Below are 18,211 nucleotides of genomic sequence, written 5' to 3' on the forward strand. Positions count from 1 at the left end.
TTCATAAATAGTTATCATTAACTTCAATGAGGGCAGCGCAGGACCTATCGTCATGGCGATCTTTGGGGGAGACCTTTGTCCAATAGTGGACGTCTCCCGTTTGAAATGATGATGAAAGAATCGTGAAAGAATACACGTCTCATTAGGTTTCAATCGGTGATCTCGAGTGCCACTTTAATATCGAGCATTTTTGTGTATCTCGCCTTTTTTTAAGTCAGTGAAAACTATTTTGAAATCAAAGCTCTTGCTTCACTTTTTCAAAATTTTCGTCCTTTTATCCATAGATTGCTCTGTAATAAATAATTTTCACGTATTGCGTTGCAGTTTACCCATAATGGAACGTAAAAAAAATATATCGAATTTCTTCATTAGATACATCCATTTTGGCAGAAAGAAAAACAAACAAACAAACATTTTACTAATTCGTTTCGTTTTTGAAATGTAACTTTTTTAATGTTATCAGAACAAGCCAGATAGAAAAGCACGATCTGGACAAATATAGCACCTATTAAAATACGTTTCACATTCAGTTCAATGATCAACAACACTATTGTAAGTTTGGAGTTTGACGCATAGTTAACTAAGATACCTTTGTCTAAATTTACAATGGCAGTTTCAGTTATCCACGAAGTTGTTTTATTTAACACAGGTTTTTATGTTTGTAAATACACCCAATGGTTTGCAAAATAGTAGCCAGTAACAGTTCGCTATAGACTTCAGAAACTCGATATTCCGTAGGCAAACACAAACAAGCTTTGAAGTTCACAATGAAAATTCAATCAACTCCAAATCTGTTCGAGTCGTCGAGCCATTCTTTATCAGACATTCTGTTTCTAAACCTCGCAATGGATTCGTGTTCGAACAAAGACGTTATTTTATTAAATTAAGACTGATTGTGAGTTATCACGGCCGCCCACGTCTTCTCTGAATACTATCAGAATCACAAAAGCGTTGTTAAACTTATAGATGCATACTTTTATTATGCATACTTGTAATAATTATAGAGGAAGAAAGTTCCCTCAGAAGCACACTGTACAGGATTATGACACATGCAAATTGGCAGTTTAGTTTGTTGGGTATAAAAACTGCTGCTTGGGACAGTTGAATAATTGACAGGGTACTGGATCCTGCAATCAAACGTTGGATGCGAGGCGTTGTCAAATGGCTGGCAGCTGACACTGAAATATAACTGACCATGAGAGCTAAGAAATAACGCTAGAGTGTGTGTTTGGGTTTGCCTACTTAGATGACCGTGAAATTGATGTTTGAAGATGAGTGTTGTTAAATAAATATAAATAAATGAAAGGCATTTATTTCAGGCATAATTAGATACATAGTTAAAATTTTGACACTCTAAAGGGGTGCTAACTTAAAAGTAAAATTAGAGTAACTAAAACTTTATATTGCACATATTTGAGTAGTCTACTTAGGTTCTAGCCATGTGGACAGAGACCCAGCGAATTAAAACACGGGATTCCTGATGTCGTCAGAGACAGCCATGAGTATTTTGTTGTCGGAACGTCGCAGTCTCCGCCAGAAAGAGGCAACACGAGACCGGATTATCGCGATTAAATCGGGGACACCAGCGTCAACGAACATGCCCGACGCCCTGCTGCACCGCGGGTGCCGCATAAGAGCCCTGAACGCGTCATTGTACTGGACTCTTATTCTCTGCTTAGCTGCTCTCAATACGCCTTGAATAGTGTGGTTTTTACATCCTTGCTGCATTTTGCAAATCGTCGAGCGAGCATGTCGCCTGTGACTGCAAGGGCTCGCTCGCGCTCAATGTCATCATCGTAATTGTTAAAGTGTGGTGGTATGACAAAAAGGTGCTTTTTGGGTTAACGCAATCTTCAAGTAACAATAAAGTAGTAATGTAGTCGATACCACATATCATTGCGTAAATCAAGAGTTCACTGGAATAGAGTACGAACAATAAGCATCGATAAAGGCTCACATGCTGCACACAATGAGGAAGTTGAGGAATGAAGAAGAAGCGCATGATGTGAATATTTCGAGCGAAGCACCATATACGATACTCGATCAAAGCAAGTAATAAAGCCATAATGATATAAGTGATGTACTACCTATTATTTAGAGACATGGATGCAAAGAGTTAACTCTTTAAACAATTTTAAGAAGAAAGAACTCTAAAGAGCTAACTGTTAATAACGATCTTAATAGGTCTTAAGGGTAAGATGTTTGTAGAAGTAGACATATAGTTAGACATTTACCCCCTTATTCATAATAGTCTGCTAACTAATTCCCACTCTGTCTTCTTCTATTGACCTAAGTCAGAATGAGGAAAAACACTCCTTAGCGGCTGTTTAAAGCTAGCGGACCATTATGAATAAGGGGGTTAATCTTAACGTACGTACTTAGCTATATATAAACGTACAAGGTAACAGAGTCCGACGTAATGGTCGAAGGACTGTATTTATATGTTGTCTAACTTTAGGCATATAGCGGTTAGTTCTTGATAATTTTTCATTGCATAGTGCGATAATTGAAAACTTAAAATTTAATATTAAACAAGAGAGCTTCTTGAAACAGATTATTTATAAAAATAGGTTAAGAGTTTGTCAACATGCGCCTGTTTTTAAATACACTCATACTTGACATGCATTTTTATATGTATATATACTAGTTGGTTTTCATTTTAATTGTGGGTCATAAATCAAACTCATCAGTCGATAATCGTAAGGAAATAGGGTGATGTTATTGTTTTTTTTATTAATATGAATTAATTAATGAAAGGAAAAACAAAATAATCATAATCATTGCTATGAGCAGTTGCTTCACCGCTACCCATCACGTGTTATATACTCTTATATTAAAAAAAAAATGAGTACATATGACGATTGACTTAAATTAAAATACATTGTATACACGTATACATGACATTAAACATTCATTCAAATTAACACCTTATTTCAGTCAGTAAGGTTCAAAGTCATATTCTAGTGCTCGCACGAGGCAAGAACATTTTGTTTTAGCAATTGAATTATTTAGCAAAATAATTAAAAACGTCAACATAGTAACACAATTTTGTTAATTTAAAAGTGCACTTCCCTGAAATACAACTTTTATTGTTTTTAAGTTTGTTTAATAATTTGGACAGTTTTTCACTGAACACCATTATTGCGTGGCGTTCTATTCAAAGCGCGGTCGAAACACAACTAAAAGAAAACTCTGCCTAATAGACGCGTAGGTAGAGTTTTGCTACAGACGTATCGAGTGCACACGCAGTGCCTGTAACAGGGCAAGACGTGACGTGACAAAACAAGCAAGACAGTTCGTTAAGTCACTTTTTTTAAATATCACAAATATATCGCAACTCGATACACCAATTATGACTTTTATGCTCAGACACTTTCTTCTTAACCTCTACTTAAGTTGAACATATCATTTGGCATTAGTATTTTTGTTTTTATTATTTAATTTGAACTATAGTTTTATTACTGAAGCGAATGAAATTAAGCAAACACCAAATGTTAATCCAAGCTTAATTACAATGCAGTAGCGAATACCGCATCAATTTTATGTTGATTAATTTACAGAAATCTATCAGTTACACTTTTATTATATTTACATACATTTTATACGCTGTAAAATTACCTTTACCTATATCTATGTATGTAAGGGAATTTTTGAGCATAATTTACCCACTTCAAGACATCAGATTTACTACAATTTCGCAGACGGATGAAGGACCGATAACAATAAAACACTCATCTGGCCTCTTAAAAGCTTGGTGTACTCAGTAAATCGAGACAGTACTTCACTAAAAGCCACCGCCTGCAACTTTATAAGGCGCAAATTCGGCCTCACATGGAGTATTGTTCTCACCTTTGACCCCGTACCAGCTTCTTCCATTTGACCGCATACGAGTACAATGAAGAGCGGTTCGAATCATCGACGATTAAGTCATCTCCGATCGGCTTGATTCTTTTGCATTGCGTAGAGATGTGGGTTCTCTCTGCGTGGGTGATCTTCTACCGCATTTATCACGGGGAGTGCTCAGAAGAGCCCTGTACTTTCCCCGGGGTGTAAAAAGAATAGGGGATTCCCAGGCCCATAGGTGTCGTAAGAGGCGACTAAGGGCTTTTTAGAAGTGGGAGAGTCACGCTGCCGTCTTATGACGTCAGCATAATTGGGCCAGACTCATCCGGGTTAATTACCACACTCGCACAGAATACCGGCGTGAAGTAGCGGCCTAGTGCCGCTATGTTTCGCATAGGTTAGTGTCGAGGACCGGAGGCCATCCCCCCCCCCAACAAAATATGAGAGTGGTCTTGAAAAAGAAATTACCCCAGGAGGGTACCGGCTCTACCAGAGCCGGAGAATCCCTCCCTGAGCACTCTCGCTCGGGCTGCTTTTCGTATTCTGGGGAGGGCACAGAACCGCGCATGACTGAGAACAAACGAGGCAGTAACACCACGGCACCCCGCTCCACGCTCAACGTGGACTTTTGTAATATCAGGGGAATTCACTCCAATTTAAACGCCGTCCACCACCACCTTGAGACGGCGCAGCCGGCCTTGTGTTTCCTTACGGAGACGCAGATATCTCGTCCTAGCGATACGTCATATTTCACGTACCCCGGGTACAAAATTGAGCACATTTTTTTGCCTCATGCCGGGGTATGTGTGTACGTTAGGGAGGATATCTGCTGTCGCCGTCTCGGCAATTTTGAGGGTAGGGACCTGTCTACTCTCTGGCTCCGTGTAGATTTAGAGGACCGCGTCCGCATCTATGCGTGTGTCTACAGGTCCCATAGTGGTAACGCAGAAACCGATCATCTCATGGGCTGCGTTCAAGCGGCAATTGACGACGTGCTTGCACAGATTCCCTCCGCTGAAATCGTAGTCTTGGGTGATTTCAACGGGCACAATGCCGAATGGCTTGGATCACGCACCACAGACTGCGCAGGGCGATCTGTGCATAATTTTGCATTGGCGTATGGTCTGTCCCAATTGGTTGAGTCGCCAACGCGGCTACCGGATGTGGATAGCCACATGCCGCCCTTATTAGATCTTCTGCTAATTACACATCCCGATGGTTATCAGGTCTTTGTCGACGCCCCTCTCGGAACGTCCGACCATTGCCTGGTCAGGAGTGTAGTGCCTATCCAACGCCAACGTCGCAGACCACCAGCGACCCGCTGCGTTTGGCACTACAAGTCAGCAGATTGGGATAGGATGCGTTCCCTTTTTGCATCCTACCCTTGGGGCAAGGTTTGTTTCCCTTCTGACGGTCCTAGTGCCTGCGCCGTTGCAGTAGCCGATGTGATACTACAGGGCATGGATATTTTTATACCAAGCTCTGTAGTACCGACCGGTGGCAGATCACAGCCCTGGTTCGATGCGTCAGTTAAAGCAGCATCTGACTGCAAAAAACAGGTGTATCAAACTTGGGTTGCGGCGCTGGGTACAAAGGATCCGAACCGCAAAGTTCTTAAGAGGAAATATAACCGTGCCTCCAGATTTTTTAAGCGGCAAATCGCCCGTGCGAAATCGAAGCACGTCGTCAAAATCGGCGAGCAGCTTTCCATTTACCCGACCGGAACACGCAAGTTCTGGTCGTTGTCGAAAGCTTGGTAACTTCAACCAGCCGTCCCTGACGCCTTTGCATATGAGAAATGACACCCTGGCCCAAACGGCAAAAGAGAAAGCTGATCTCCTTTGCGCTCTTTTTGCCTCCAACTCGTCTCTTGACGGCAACGGAAAAACACCGCCGACCATCCCGTGGTGTCAGAGCTCTATGCCTGAAGTACAGTTCAGACAGAAAACTGTTAGGCGAGCTCTGTTTTCATTGGACGTCAGGAAGTTGAGCGGGCCGGATGGGCATTTCTCCAATCGTGCTTAGAACGTGTGCCCTTGAGTTGACGCCGGTGCTAACGCGTTTATTCCGACACTCTTATACCAAAGGCGTAGCCCCTGACTCATGGAAGTCAGCCCTTGTCCATCCGATCCAAAAAAAAAAGGAGACAGTTCGGATCCGGCAAACTACAGGCCTATTGCTATTACCTCTCTGCTCTCCAAAATCATGGAGAGCATAATCAGCCGCCAGCTCTTGGTATATCTAGAGGGTCACCAGTTGATCAACGACCGACAGTACGTCTTTCGCCATGGTCGGTCGGTAGGAGACCTTCTGGTATACCTAACACATAGATGGGCGGCGGCTATTGAAAAAAAAGGGGGAAGGCCTGGCAGTTTGCCTGGATAAAGCGAATGCCTTTGATCGTGTATGGCACAAGGCGCTCCTCTCAAAACTTCCATCATTTGGGCTTCCCGAGAGCTTGTGCAAGTGGACCTCCAGCTTCCTCACTGGGCGCAGCATACAGGTCGTTGTCGCCGGATATTGCTCGAACCCGAAGCCCGTGAATGCTGGAGTGCCCCAAGGCTGTGTACTATCTCCCACGCTGTTTCTTCTGCATATCAATGATATGTTGGACACCTCCAACATACATTGCTATGCAGACGACAGCACTGGTGATGCCGTATACATGGGCCATGCAGGTCTCTCTCGGAAAATCGTCGACCAGTGCCGGGAGAAACTTGTGTCTTCTATCGAGTCCTCTCTCGAGAAGGGCGCCTAATGGGGTAAATTGAACCTTGTCCAATTCAACCCCCAGAAGACTCAAGTTTGCGCGTTTACCACTAAAAAAATCCCATTTGTCGTATCACCACTCTTCGAACAACACTTCCCTTCAACACTTCCCTTAAAGCCTCGTCTAGTATCGGAATACTGAATAGAGCACGGCAATACTTCAAGCCGGCCCACATTCTAGCGCTCTACAAAGCGCAGGTCCGGCCACACATGGAGTATTGCTGTCATCTCTGGTCTGGCGCACCCCAGTAACAGCTCAATCCATTTGACCGCGTGCAACGCAGAGCAGCTCGAATTGTCGGGGACCCAGTGCTCTGCGAACGGCTGGATCACTTGGCGTTGCGTACAGACATCGCTTCATTGTGTGTCTTCTACCGCATTTATCACGGGGAGTGTTCCGAAGAGCTGTTTAACCTGATTCCTGCCGCCGAATTCCACCTTCGCACGACTCGTTAAGTTAACATATCATCCCCACCATCTGGATGTGTGGCGGTCCTCCACAGTGCGGTTTTCAAGGAGCTTTCTTCCGCGTACTACAACGCTGTGGAATGGGCTTCCTTGTTCGGTGTTTCCGGAACGATACGACATGGGTACCTTCAAAAAAAGCGCGTACACCTTCCTTAAAGGCCGGCAACGCTCTTGTGATTCCTCTGGTGTTGCAAGAGAACGTGGGCGGCGGTGATCACTTAACACCAGGTGACCCGTACGCTCGTTTATCCCCCTATTCCATAAAAAAAAGAGCTGTTCGGGTTGATTCCAGCGGCTGAATTCCACCACCGGACATTACGTGCAAAGTACCACCCGCATCACGTAGACGTCTGGCATTCCACAACCGCGCGTTTTGTTAGAAATTTTTTGCCTCGCACTACTTTGTGGAATCAATTACCGGCTGCGGTTTTCCCGAAGAGATACGACTTAGAAACCTTTAAGAAAAAAGCCTTAAAGGCCGGCAACGCATTTCTTGACACACCTGTTGTTGCGAATATCCATGGGCGGTTGCCTCACCTCTCCCCAACCCGTGAGCCTCTTGCCCGTTTGCCCAATCTTATATAAAATATATATATATACCTGGACTTATATTCTTATATATAACGGGCCTTTTAGTTACTTTCGATGCTGTTAGTACAAAAAAAAGTAAAGTTATTAAAGCATAGCTTAAAAATACTCTTTAAAAAGTATAAAATCTAACCTACCAAATTTTAAATCTCTACGCCGTATGGTTCCAAAGTAAAAGTATTAAGTTAAATATTTTCATGCTAGGAATAGTGCTATCAAAACATTATTATAATATTATAATACCATTCAATACTATGTTTTTTGCAAATAAATATAATATTATTACTAAAATAAACATGTAATGACGAGTCGATATGTAGAAGGAAATCTCCTATATATACATAGATAGTTAGATAGTTTGTTCTAATCTAGTGAGATTTTTAAATTATAACAAACCAGCGGATTTTATATGTTTTAGATTTCAATCTAAATTCTTTTACAACTATAATGTACGTCCATCTTGCACCTTGCTCTTTAAAGCATTAAAGATATTGTTGTTAGATTTTATTATTGTCACATCAAAATAACCCAAAAAATATTCTTTGGACATAAAAAAGTTGCCTCATGTGTTGCTCTCAAGTGAGCATGGGTGGAAATAACATCTCACCCATAGGCGATTATTGGCCTCCTAATCTCATAAAAATACATTCTTGAGGCAAAAACAACATCCGAATCTATCGTCTGCCATTCCATTTGTAATGACTTTTCCATTAACGAATAAAATATCCGGTATATTATTAAAAGTACTCACAAATTTGTTTTATATTATGTGCTACGACAGTTGAAAAATAATAGGAAACATGAAACTTATGTACACTTGGTCATAGAAATAGACTTACCGTTTCATTTGAATCTTTTTCATTGTCCAATGACTTCCAGAGTCTTCCACCTTTTAGAATGCCAGCTCGGCGCTGCCTTAACGGTGAGCTCTCGTTTGAAAGGCGTCCTTCAATGTCACCCGAGTCACTTTCTTCGCCTATTAACAGAAGAAGAAAGAAATGTAGAGACCATCCTCAGTGTTGCAAATTATAAGATTAAACTCTATGGCCATACAAATTACAAATACATTTTATTATATACAGGAGGCTTTTGTCCAGCAGTGGACGTCTTCCCGCTGAAATGGAATGGAAGAAATACATTTGCATATTTAAGAATCTTCCAGAAATAAATATGGTATAAAGTCATAACTAAAAATAAACCAAGGCGGACTACGTTATACGTCCCAATAAACCAATCATAAGCAAAATGTCTATTTGTAAACATTTTGCATATTCTTGGTTTATTTTTAGTTATGACTTTATGCCAATTTTATTTCTGGAAGATTCTAGATATGCAATTGTATTTCTTCCATTTTGTTTCAGCCGGACGACGTCCATTGCAGGACAAAAGCCTCCTGTACATAATAAAACATATTTCTTAATTTTAAAATATTTGAATCATTGAAAATTTTCTCCAATAGAAACAAAGGTAATATTTATTATTTAAAGGGTTGAGGAACAAAAACATGTACCAAGTCCTTTAAATAAAATAATGTGGGGATAGAAATAACCGGTACAGATATCAACAAATTATTGAAATTACTTTGATAAGTATTCTGCTAGCAACCCTGTCAAACCCCGTTGAGAACCCTAGGGGTCGGATTATTTCGCCGCCTGTGTACAACATGAAGTAATGAGAATCGTTTAGTGATTAAATCAAATCAACTACTAATAATACAAACGCTTAGACTTTTAGCTAGTGTTGGTGTTTGAAATGACATCAAAGAGAGTTCTAAGGGAATCCATTTTGAGAAAAATAAATGCGTTTTATGTCTCTCAAGGGTTATAAAAAAAGAATGAAGACAAGCCGAAAACAAAGTCTTTTAGATAAGATAAGTTCAGACTTCTAATTTTTTTTATTAATGTGTACGTAGGTCACACGAAAAGTGTTCCGTTACTTAAAAAAACATGTTATAACCAAATATTCTGTTTATAGCTTTTCAAAATACTCTCCTTTACATTTTAAACATTTTTTCATGCGATCGAACCAATTTTAAAACAGGAAGACCACAGATCTGAAGGCATGTTTTCTACGTGCTGATTAAATTCTATCACTGCCTCTTCGGTATTTGTAAAAGTGAACCCTCTCATCAAATCTTTGATTTTGGGGAAAATATATAAATCAGAGGGTGCTAGGTCAGGGCTATGTGCAGGATGGGTGACGAGTTGTACTTTTTTGGAAGCTATAAATAACTTAGTTATGTAGTATGGCCGTGTGTGAAAAAGCATTGTCATGATGTAGTAGAAGGCGGCTTTTTGGTCGTCTTACGCGAACTTTTTTTAATACCCTGGGTAAACAAATGATAGAATACCACTTGGCATTAACACTCTTTAGATCTGTATTTAATAAATTAAATTTGTATTTAACAGAGATAAAAACAAGACTGATCAACATATTAATCGTATGGACCATCCTATCATTATTATATTATCACCATTCCAAATAAATATTTAGAATTAATTTCAAAGAAACCATTTCAAAATGAAACACAGAATGCCATGATTGATATAAATTAAAATAGATGCCTGTTTGTAATATGAAAATAACAATACAATATTTTGTTTAATAAAATGAGCATAATATGATTATGAATAGGCAAATTTTCTATACTATTGCATTTTTTTGAGACGAGCAAGTCCCTCAGCTGAATTCATACGCCCTGCCCATTACAATGCGGTGCCGCTCAAGATTATTGAAAAATACAAAAATTCTGAGCGGCAGTACAACTGCGCTCGTCACCTTGAGACATAAGATGTCAAGTCTCATTTGGCCAGTAATTTCACTAGCTACGGCGCCCTTCAGACCGAAACACAGTAATGCTTACACATTACTGCTTCACGGCATAAATAGGCGCCGTTATGGTACCCATAATCTGGCTGGCATCCGGTGCAAAGGAGCCTCTGACTAAATATTTGCATACGTGTATCTTTTTGTTCTGTGTAATCTCGAATTATACCGGACTCTTACCTTGTAGATAACTTCATTTTAAGGAGTAACAATAAATGCTTCTTTTATTTTGAAAATAAATTAAGTGACGCATTATTGTGTAAAATGAAACAAACAAAAATAAATTCTTATATGCACAGGCGAAGTAGCGAGCGGCCGCATGTTGAATACACGAAAGATCATAAAACTCTCTTATATAAACAGTTTCTTTTCTATTTTTGCTTTGTGATTTCTTCTTTTGATAAATTATCACAGGTAAGCCTAATTAATCAATGTCAAAGTATCATAAATTAACTGCCCCACGTCGCTGCCGTAAATGTCTCGCCCTACTTTGATATTATATTCGTTAATAATATTTGCTCAACGAGTTCACTCTTACGAATCGCGTTGTGAACGTAGTGCTAATGAAATTTTTCAACATTGGAACTTCATTCGGAACAAAATTGCCTTAGGCACGACATGATAGTCAGCGAGAATTTTTTACTTCATTTATCTATCTTTTTTGCCTCTTTATAGGTAATTTTCTTCCACATAACGATACAAACACAATAAACTTTAACAATTCAGTTCATATTGATTGATTTTCATTATTATAACACTAGAAATAAGGGATTGCTTGTAACTAATTCTAGTAGGCTTCATAAGATACATAATAGCTTTAAGGGTAAATGTATACACTTCTATAATAAAGTCCCAGCCACTGTTCAGGAATTATCTATAAATAAATTTAAATGTTTTATAAAAAAATGGCTCTGTCGTAAATCCTATTACTCCACTGCTGAATATCTAAATGATCGGACAGCCTGGGACTAGATTGTGATTATTTTATAACAATGGAAATGACTGTAAAATATTGTATATTTTTATTGAAAAGAGCGCAAAAAAAGAATTCTGGGAGAGTTTCTTGCGCCGCTTCTTCTCTCTCAGAGCGCCACTTGTTTCCGAAGCGGTAGTAGTATCTAGTAGTTATTAGAAATGACATAAAAAGAATTCTAAAGGAATCAATACTGAGAAAATAAATGCCTTTTATGCCTTTTATTCCAAAAAGCATCTCATTAAATTATCCGTGTTTTGTCACTGTCTTCATAACTTTCATAACGGAGACAAAACATGCTTAATCACGGGTTATGTATTGAGCCGCCTTTTTTAATTCGGACCTACGTACAAAGAGTTCAAATACCAATCCAATAAAATGTCAAACGAGCGATCTACGTATGACTGAAAGAGTGCTCGATAGAGTTTGAACACTGGTATTGGATGCAATAAAATCACGTGCTCAGACTATAACGGCCGTTTCCAATAACCTATCTACCCTTAGTTTAACTTACGGATACATTGCTGTCACTATTTATTAACAAGATCTTATCTATCCATAGTCATGTCCAATATAGTTATAGTCCAACCTTATCTGTCAATAGGTTATTGAAATGTAAGTAAGCGTAAAAGGATAGATTTGTCTACGTCTAGTAAGTTAGACTAAGGATAGATAGGTTATTGAAAACTATATCAGTGACTTTGTCCAGGCAGCTTTCTTGTTTTAAAATTGATTGAAGTAGGCATTATTTTGCAGAAATCCATAATTATACAAATGTTTTGAGTTTTCTTGAGTGTTAATTCCGCCAATATTCGTCTACAAACAATTCGACACATGTTTCGCCTCTACATGAAGCATCCTCAGGAGATGTTGACCCACCAAACTCTGGCACGAGACTAACTTTCTGACTTTCTGACTGACTTTCTTGTTTCTATGCTACGAGAATCTTGAAACAACACCATACGGACACATGACATTTAAGTAAGTTAAGTAGTTTTCGAGAAAAACAGAGAATCAGTCAAAGTTTCTAAAAACATTTCTTTTGACCTCGTGTTTTTTATAGATATATAATATTAAAAGGGAGCGGAAGTGTTATTAGCGTGTACATAGCATAATTACTCAAAGGCGCCCTAGTTTAATATTTCTTTGGTATGCGTCGCCCAGAGCAAGAAGCATAAATTGTGTTGTTCTGTGAGTATATGGCATATCTATTGCATAATAAGTAAGTTATAATATACTAGCTTTTACCTGTGGCTATGCTTATAAATGATAAAAATCCTTCGAACGTTAATAATGTTTTCGTTATTTTTCATTCGTTACAAGCCGTAAAAGCATTTTAAAATTTTTGAATTCTATTAAATATATTCCTGCTGCCCATGTTTAATTCTTAGATAATTGGATTTATTTTTGCGATACTCTTCTGAAAATAAATATTGAGTATCTAACCACAAAAACTAATAGTTATGTAAGTAACCATCCCTACTCTATGCTTAGATCCGACAGAAAAATAAAAAAAAACCTAGCAATAAAATTGAATTAAAAAATAACTAACCATTTAATTCATAAGCTTTCAAACGTAATTGCGTGTTTTATATTATAAAGCGTTCAAAAGAGCATAATTGAACTAAAAACAGCTGCTTTTTACCGTTGATTGGTTCACCCAATTCAATTAAAAAATAAATAGAAGGAGATACCTAACCTCTTTTATTTTTATTTTATTGAAACCGCTAGATGGCGTTGAAGAAAAATATAAATTATAGTGAAAAATAGAATTGAAACAAAACGTTAACTCTAAAAAATCATTAACTTTTTCATTGTTTTTTTTTTGTTAATTTAGCGTTTTTTTAATATGATTATAAAAATACAGTTTGTAAACGGCTGATACAAAACTCAATTGAATAGTAAAATAAAACAGAAGGTTAAAGTTTATTTTTAACCTGTATATTTAATTTTAAGATGGAAAGCTAGATGGCGTTTCATTAATAATTAAATATTTTTCATTTGATTTCCCTAACGATCATAAGAAGCGTTTTTATTGATACGGAAAATTTCGGCGTGTAAGCGTTTCAAACAAACTCATATTCGCATTTATAATTAGAAAGAATTATTATTATCTATTTATTTATTGGGTCTACCAGCGATTTTACATAAATAATATTTCTTAAACTATTTACAATTTACATCACATGCACAGGGTTTGCAAAATCATTTAAAGGTACAACTACAATGCCAATTTAGCTTATCATTACTTTATAAATCTAAAAGTGAGTTAAAAACAGGAATCAATTAAAACTAGAGAAAAACAAAAAAATATAAAAAACTAATTTAAGAGTATGAAATATCTTATTGAAATTGAAATCACAAACTTATAATTTTAGAATTGTTTAAAAATATTAGGGGAACAATATAATGTTTAACTTTATATTTAAAATTACAACTAGATTTAACAAAAATCTGAATCTAACGTAACTAAATATATAATAAAACAAGGAAACTTAATAAAAATAAAAATATATATTACACGACAAAGTGGATTATTACACTTAGGACTGGCTGACTAGATTACTGCACGTACGAGTAAAATAAGAAGGACTCCGCGCCGTGATATTAGGAAGTGAAGCACGGTTATGCTAGTGTGTTAAGGGGGATACTAGTTACACAATTTTTTTCATAACACTTAATACTTATATAGTATCGTTTTTACACTTTTTCACAACGCACGCCGGATTTTTAAAATATTTTATCGAGACGCAAACTAATCTGTCACAGACGATGACAATTCTCATAATGGCCGCCTATCGGCCTGTAGTAGTGTAAGTGTGTGTATGGCTATGTATTTACACGTAAATCGGCTTGTTTTGGTGCTACACTGTTATGTAAGGTGACACGGAGTCCTTATTTTTTTACTAGTCCGTGGATTACTGATAATTAATCTGGAAAAATGTTATGGTATTCAATGTTAATGTCAATTAACGGATTGAATTTATTATATTATATTCTTTATATAAGTGAGGGGTAGCGCAGTTGGCGCCAAAGATTATTCTGGTATTCTGACTGTGTATTTGTAATCTAGAAATTCAGCACATAAAATAACATGAAGCCATTTTCGACGAGCATAAAATTAAATCAAATAAGATTAAGTTTCAAATATCACTAAGAACTTATATTAATTTTATCTGTGTGTGTCCTTTATAGTCTAATAGCATGTATATTATATGTTAAAAAGCATAAAAGGCATTTATTTTCTCTAAATTGATTCCTTTAGAATTCTTTTTGATGTCATTTCTAATAACTACTAGATACTACTACCTGTTTCACATTTTATAAAAAAATAAGACCTTGTTTAATCTTAGCACCGATCATGATTAAACTTAGGAAACACATACTCAAAGTTTGGTAGTCTACTTTAACGTGATACTGGCAAATTTGTGGTGTGTGTGAATAGCCACAGTATAAAGAATAGAATTGCATATTAATTAGTCTTCATAATACTGTGGAGTGAAGGCGACGGGAGGATTACCGGCTCAATAGCGTTACCACACACTAACGGCCCCACGAATACCCAATGTGCCGACGTAGCTGCTTATGGCCCTGTCATACGTGACGAACTTTCAGCGGACGTGACTAAACTTCTCTGACATGTATTATAAGACAATAGATACATACAGGGCGTCCCACGGCTATGCCACATGGAGGGGAAAATCCTTAAATATTGTAGATGTAATATTTTACTGAAAGAACACTTAATTTGAATTTAAAAAACAATTGAAACTGAATCCATAGATTTTTAAACAATTGCCTGATTGTACCGGTAATTGAGCATTTTTTTATTTTTATTTACATGTATCTACTTACATTTAACTTACGTTTATTTACACGCCAAACGTTACGTTTATCGGTGAGATGCTGTCATTGATTTTATACATAACCTACTAATAAACTAGTCATGTGCAAACATAACATAAAATGGTTCTAAAATTAAAGTAAAATAATGTAAGCTGCGAATAACTATATTATTATGATATATTATATTTCTATACCTATTACCTAATTTCTTAAGTAATCCAATCTTTATCTTGGGTGTCTGTCTTAATATGTATATATTATTAAATACATAGGGTACCATATATATGTACGTTTATCGTAATAATTTTATATTTTTTATTGTTAATTAGCTTTTCTTCCCTAACCCTTTAAGTATTATATTTATTATACAGAGTCTCTTTATACTTTTAATAGCATTCTACGCCTATTAAATATTCGACTTTCTGTTCTATCGGTAGTATTTTATATATATAAAATAACTTATGATTCTCTTTTTTGCATGCTTTATTTATTTAATTAGTTACTAAATATTTAATCAACCAAATTCGTAGATTCTTAATGTCTCGAATCTATATATATATAAAAAAGAATTGCTGTTCGTTAGTCTCGCTAAAACTCGAGAACGGCTGGAACAATTTGGCTAATTTTGGTCTTGAATTATTTGTGGAAGTCCAGGGAAGGTTTAGAAGGTGAAACATAACAAATTGTTTAGATTTACAAGAGCGAAATCTCAAGTCAATTTCCTAATATGCAAATATTGGGGTTGAGCAGGTTATCAACTGTAAAGTAGATCCTGTAGATGAAGCCACAACCTGAGAGTTGAACAAATCAAACAGAATGTTATAACAAACTCAAACGGTTAGCTCAGTGGTTTAGAGCACCGGCACGGTACGCCGGAGGTCGTGGGTTCGAATCCCGCATCGATCGTAAAATTTTGTTTTTCAAATATATTTTGTGTATTAATCCTTGAAGTGAGGGTTATCACTTTTAAAACATAACAAATTGTTTAGATTATTTTATTTATTACTAACTGATACCCCGCGACGTCGTTCGCGTATGTATTTTTACACCTTGGGTTACATTACTGGACTTTTAGTAGGGATCCCTAATTTTTTTGAAAATATTATATAGCCTATAACACTCGGGGATAATGCAGCTTCCCAAAAGTGAAAGAATTATTCAAATCGGTTCAGTAGTTGCGGAGCCTATTCAATGCAAACAAACAAACGATCAAATCTTTCCCCTTTATAATATTAGTATAGATATACAGAACAACGTCTGTCGGGTCAACTAGTGTAAGATATAAATGTTCGCCCATACACTACCAAACCATAATTAAAAATTAGTCTGCAAGCGCGTAGTATACGACTTTTAATGTATCTAAATTTCATATTTTCTTTTAGTGGTAATATTTTCCTAGTACAAATCTCAATTTATTACAATTTATGCATTGCCCAGTTAAAGTTTATTTCAATGTTGAGACCTAAATATTTGAATTTTGTTACATACTCGTATTGCAGCATCATACAATTATAATTGTGTTTATTCCTATGTAAACAATCATATTATGTGTTCTATTATGTTAAGATGCTTTGCGTTTTTATTGTAATATGGTGAATGTATATGCATGATAATGTCAGTTGTTGTATATCCTTACGGCAATGTCAGCTTTCCATTTTTCTAAACAATATTTTATATCAAACTAGCTGACCCAGCAAACGTTGTATTGCCGATATTAAAATCGCGATACAAAAGTAACTGTTGATCGTAGATGGGTGAAAATTTGAAGTTGTATGTATTTTTTAATGCTGACTCATAATTAACCAATTTAAAAAAAATTAATAAATATAATTCGTGTGGACCACCCTTAACATTTAGAGGGATGAAAAATAGATGTTGTCCGATTCTCAGACCTGCCCAATATGCACTCAAAATTTCATGAGAATCGGTCAAGCCGTTTCGGAGGAGTTCAATGTTTAACACCATGACACGAGAATTTTATATATAAGATGTTAAAGATCATTATGTTCCTTTTATTTCTGATGCAATCTTATGTAGCAAAAATTATGCCCTTATCATGAAGCCTTTAGATCGGAATGATAAAGCTACAGGGTATTTTTTTCTCGTGTAGCGGGCTCAATCAGGCATTTACTTAAAAATCGATGAATACTGATTTTTTTATGAAAATTATCTTAAAGTCGTCTTTACGTAAAATGTTACATCTACAATATTTAAGGTCTTTCTTACCCTCCATGAGACATAGCCGTGGGACGCCCTGTACATATTTATTGGTATAACGTATACATTTTTGGACAGACAAGGCAATTAACAATAATAGTAAACAAGACATTTCTATGTTTATATTTTTTTCTCTAATTAATTTCTAAAATATTTGGCTAAATTTATATTACTAACGATAATTATCTGTTACTCGGTTTGGATTTTATGGAGGATTCCTGTTAACTGAGATTGTAAATAATTTGAAATCAACATAAAATAAAATAATTATATGATATAATTATTATTATTATTATATTTATCTTTAAAACTAAGAAGAAATGTAGTGAGATAATTGAAAAAAAAAATGGAAATTAAGATATTATGCAATATCGAGATAAAATTATCACTAGCTATGAGTACCTATTTAAGTTTATTACAAAAAATTGTTTTCTATTTGAAAAATATTTTGATATTTAAAACAGTATTTTTTGGTAATTTTTAACCTACGAAATAGTTAATATAAACACAATTTTTTACAAAATAGTTCATATATTTTATACACGGAACTTTAACGCATAGACAAAAAAGTGCGCAAGAAAGAACTACGGAGATAGAGCAAGATAGAAAAAAATGGTAATATTTTGTAACTATAACCGAGTTTGATTGACAAGTAGTAAACAGTCCGCCACGCTAAGCATT

General features: G+C 36.3%; 2 protein-coding genes across 2 annotated transcripts in view; one reads left to right on the forward strand and one right to left on the reverse strand.

The window, feature by feature from the left end:
- The window catches only part of LOC126978370 (uncharacterized), a 275,304-nt gene that overhangs the window by 77,734 nt on the left and 179,359 nt on the right, over window positions 1-18,211 (forward strand). The window lies entirely within an intron of this gene.
- Window positions 1-18,211, reverse strand: part of LOC126978335 (myb-like protein Q) — a 149,161-nt gene that overhangs the window by 55,665 nt on the left and 75,285 nt on the right. Inside the window, exon 4 of the mRNA XM_050827075.1 lies at window positions 8,508-8,644. Within this exon, the coding sequence (XP_050683032.1) occupies window positions 8,508-8,644 (137 nt within the window). The remainder of the gene's footprint in view (window positions 1-8,507; window positions 8,645-18,211) is intronic.

This window comes from Leptidea sinapis, chromosome Z, assembly GCF_905404315.1.
Source record: "Leptidea sinapis chromosome Z, ilLepSina1.1, whole genome shotgun sequence".
In the NCBI taxonomy this organism is placed as follows: domain Eukaryota; kingdom Metazoa; phylum Arthropoda; class Insecta; order Lepidoptera; family Pieridae; genus Leptidea; species Leptidea sinapis.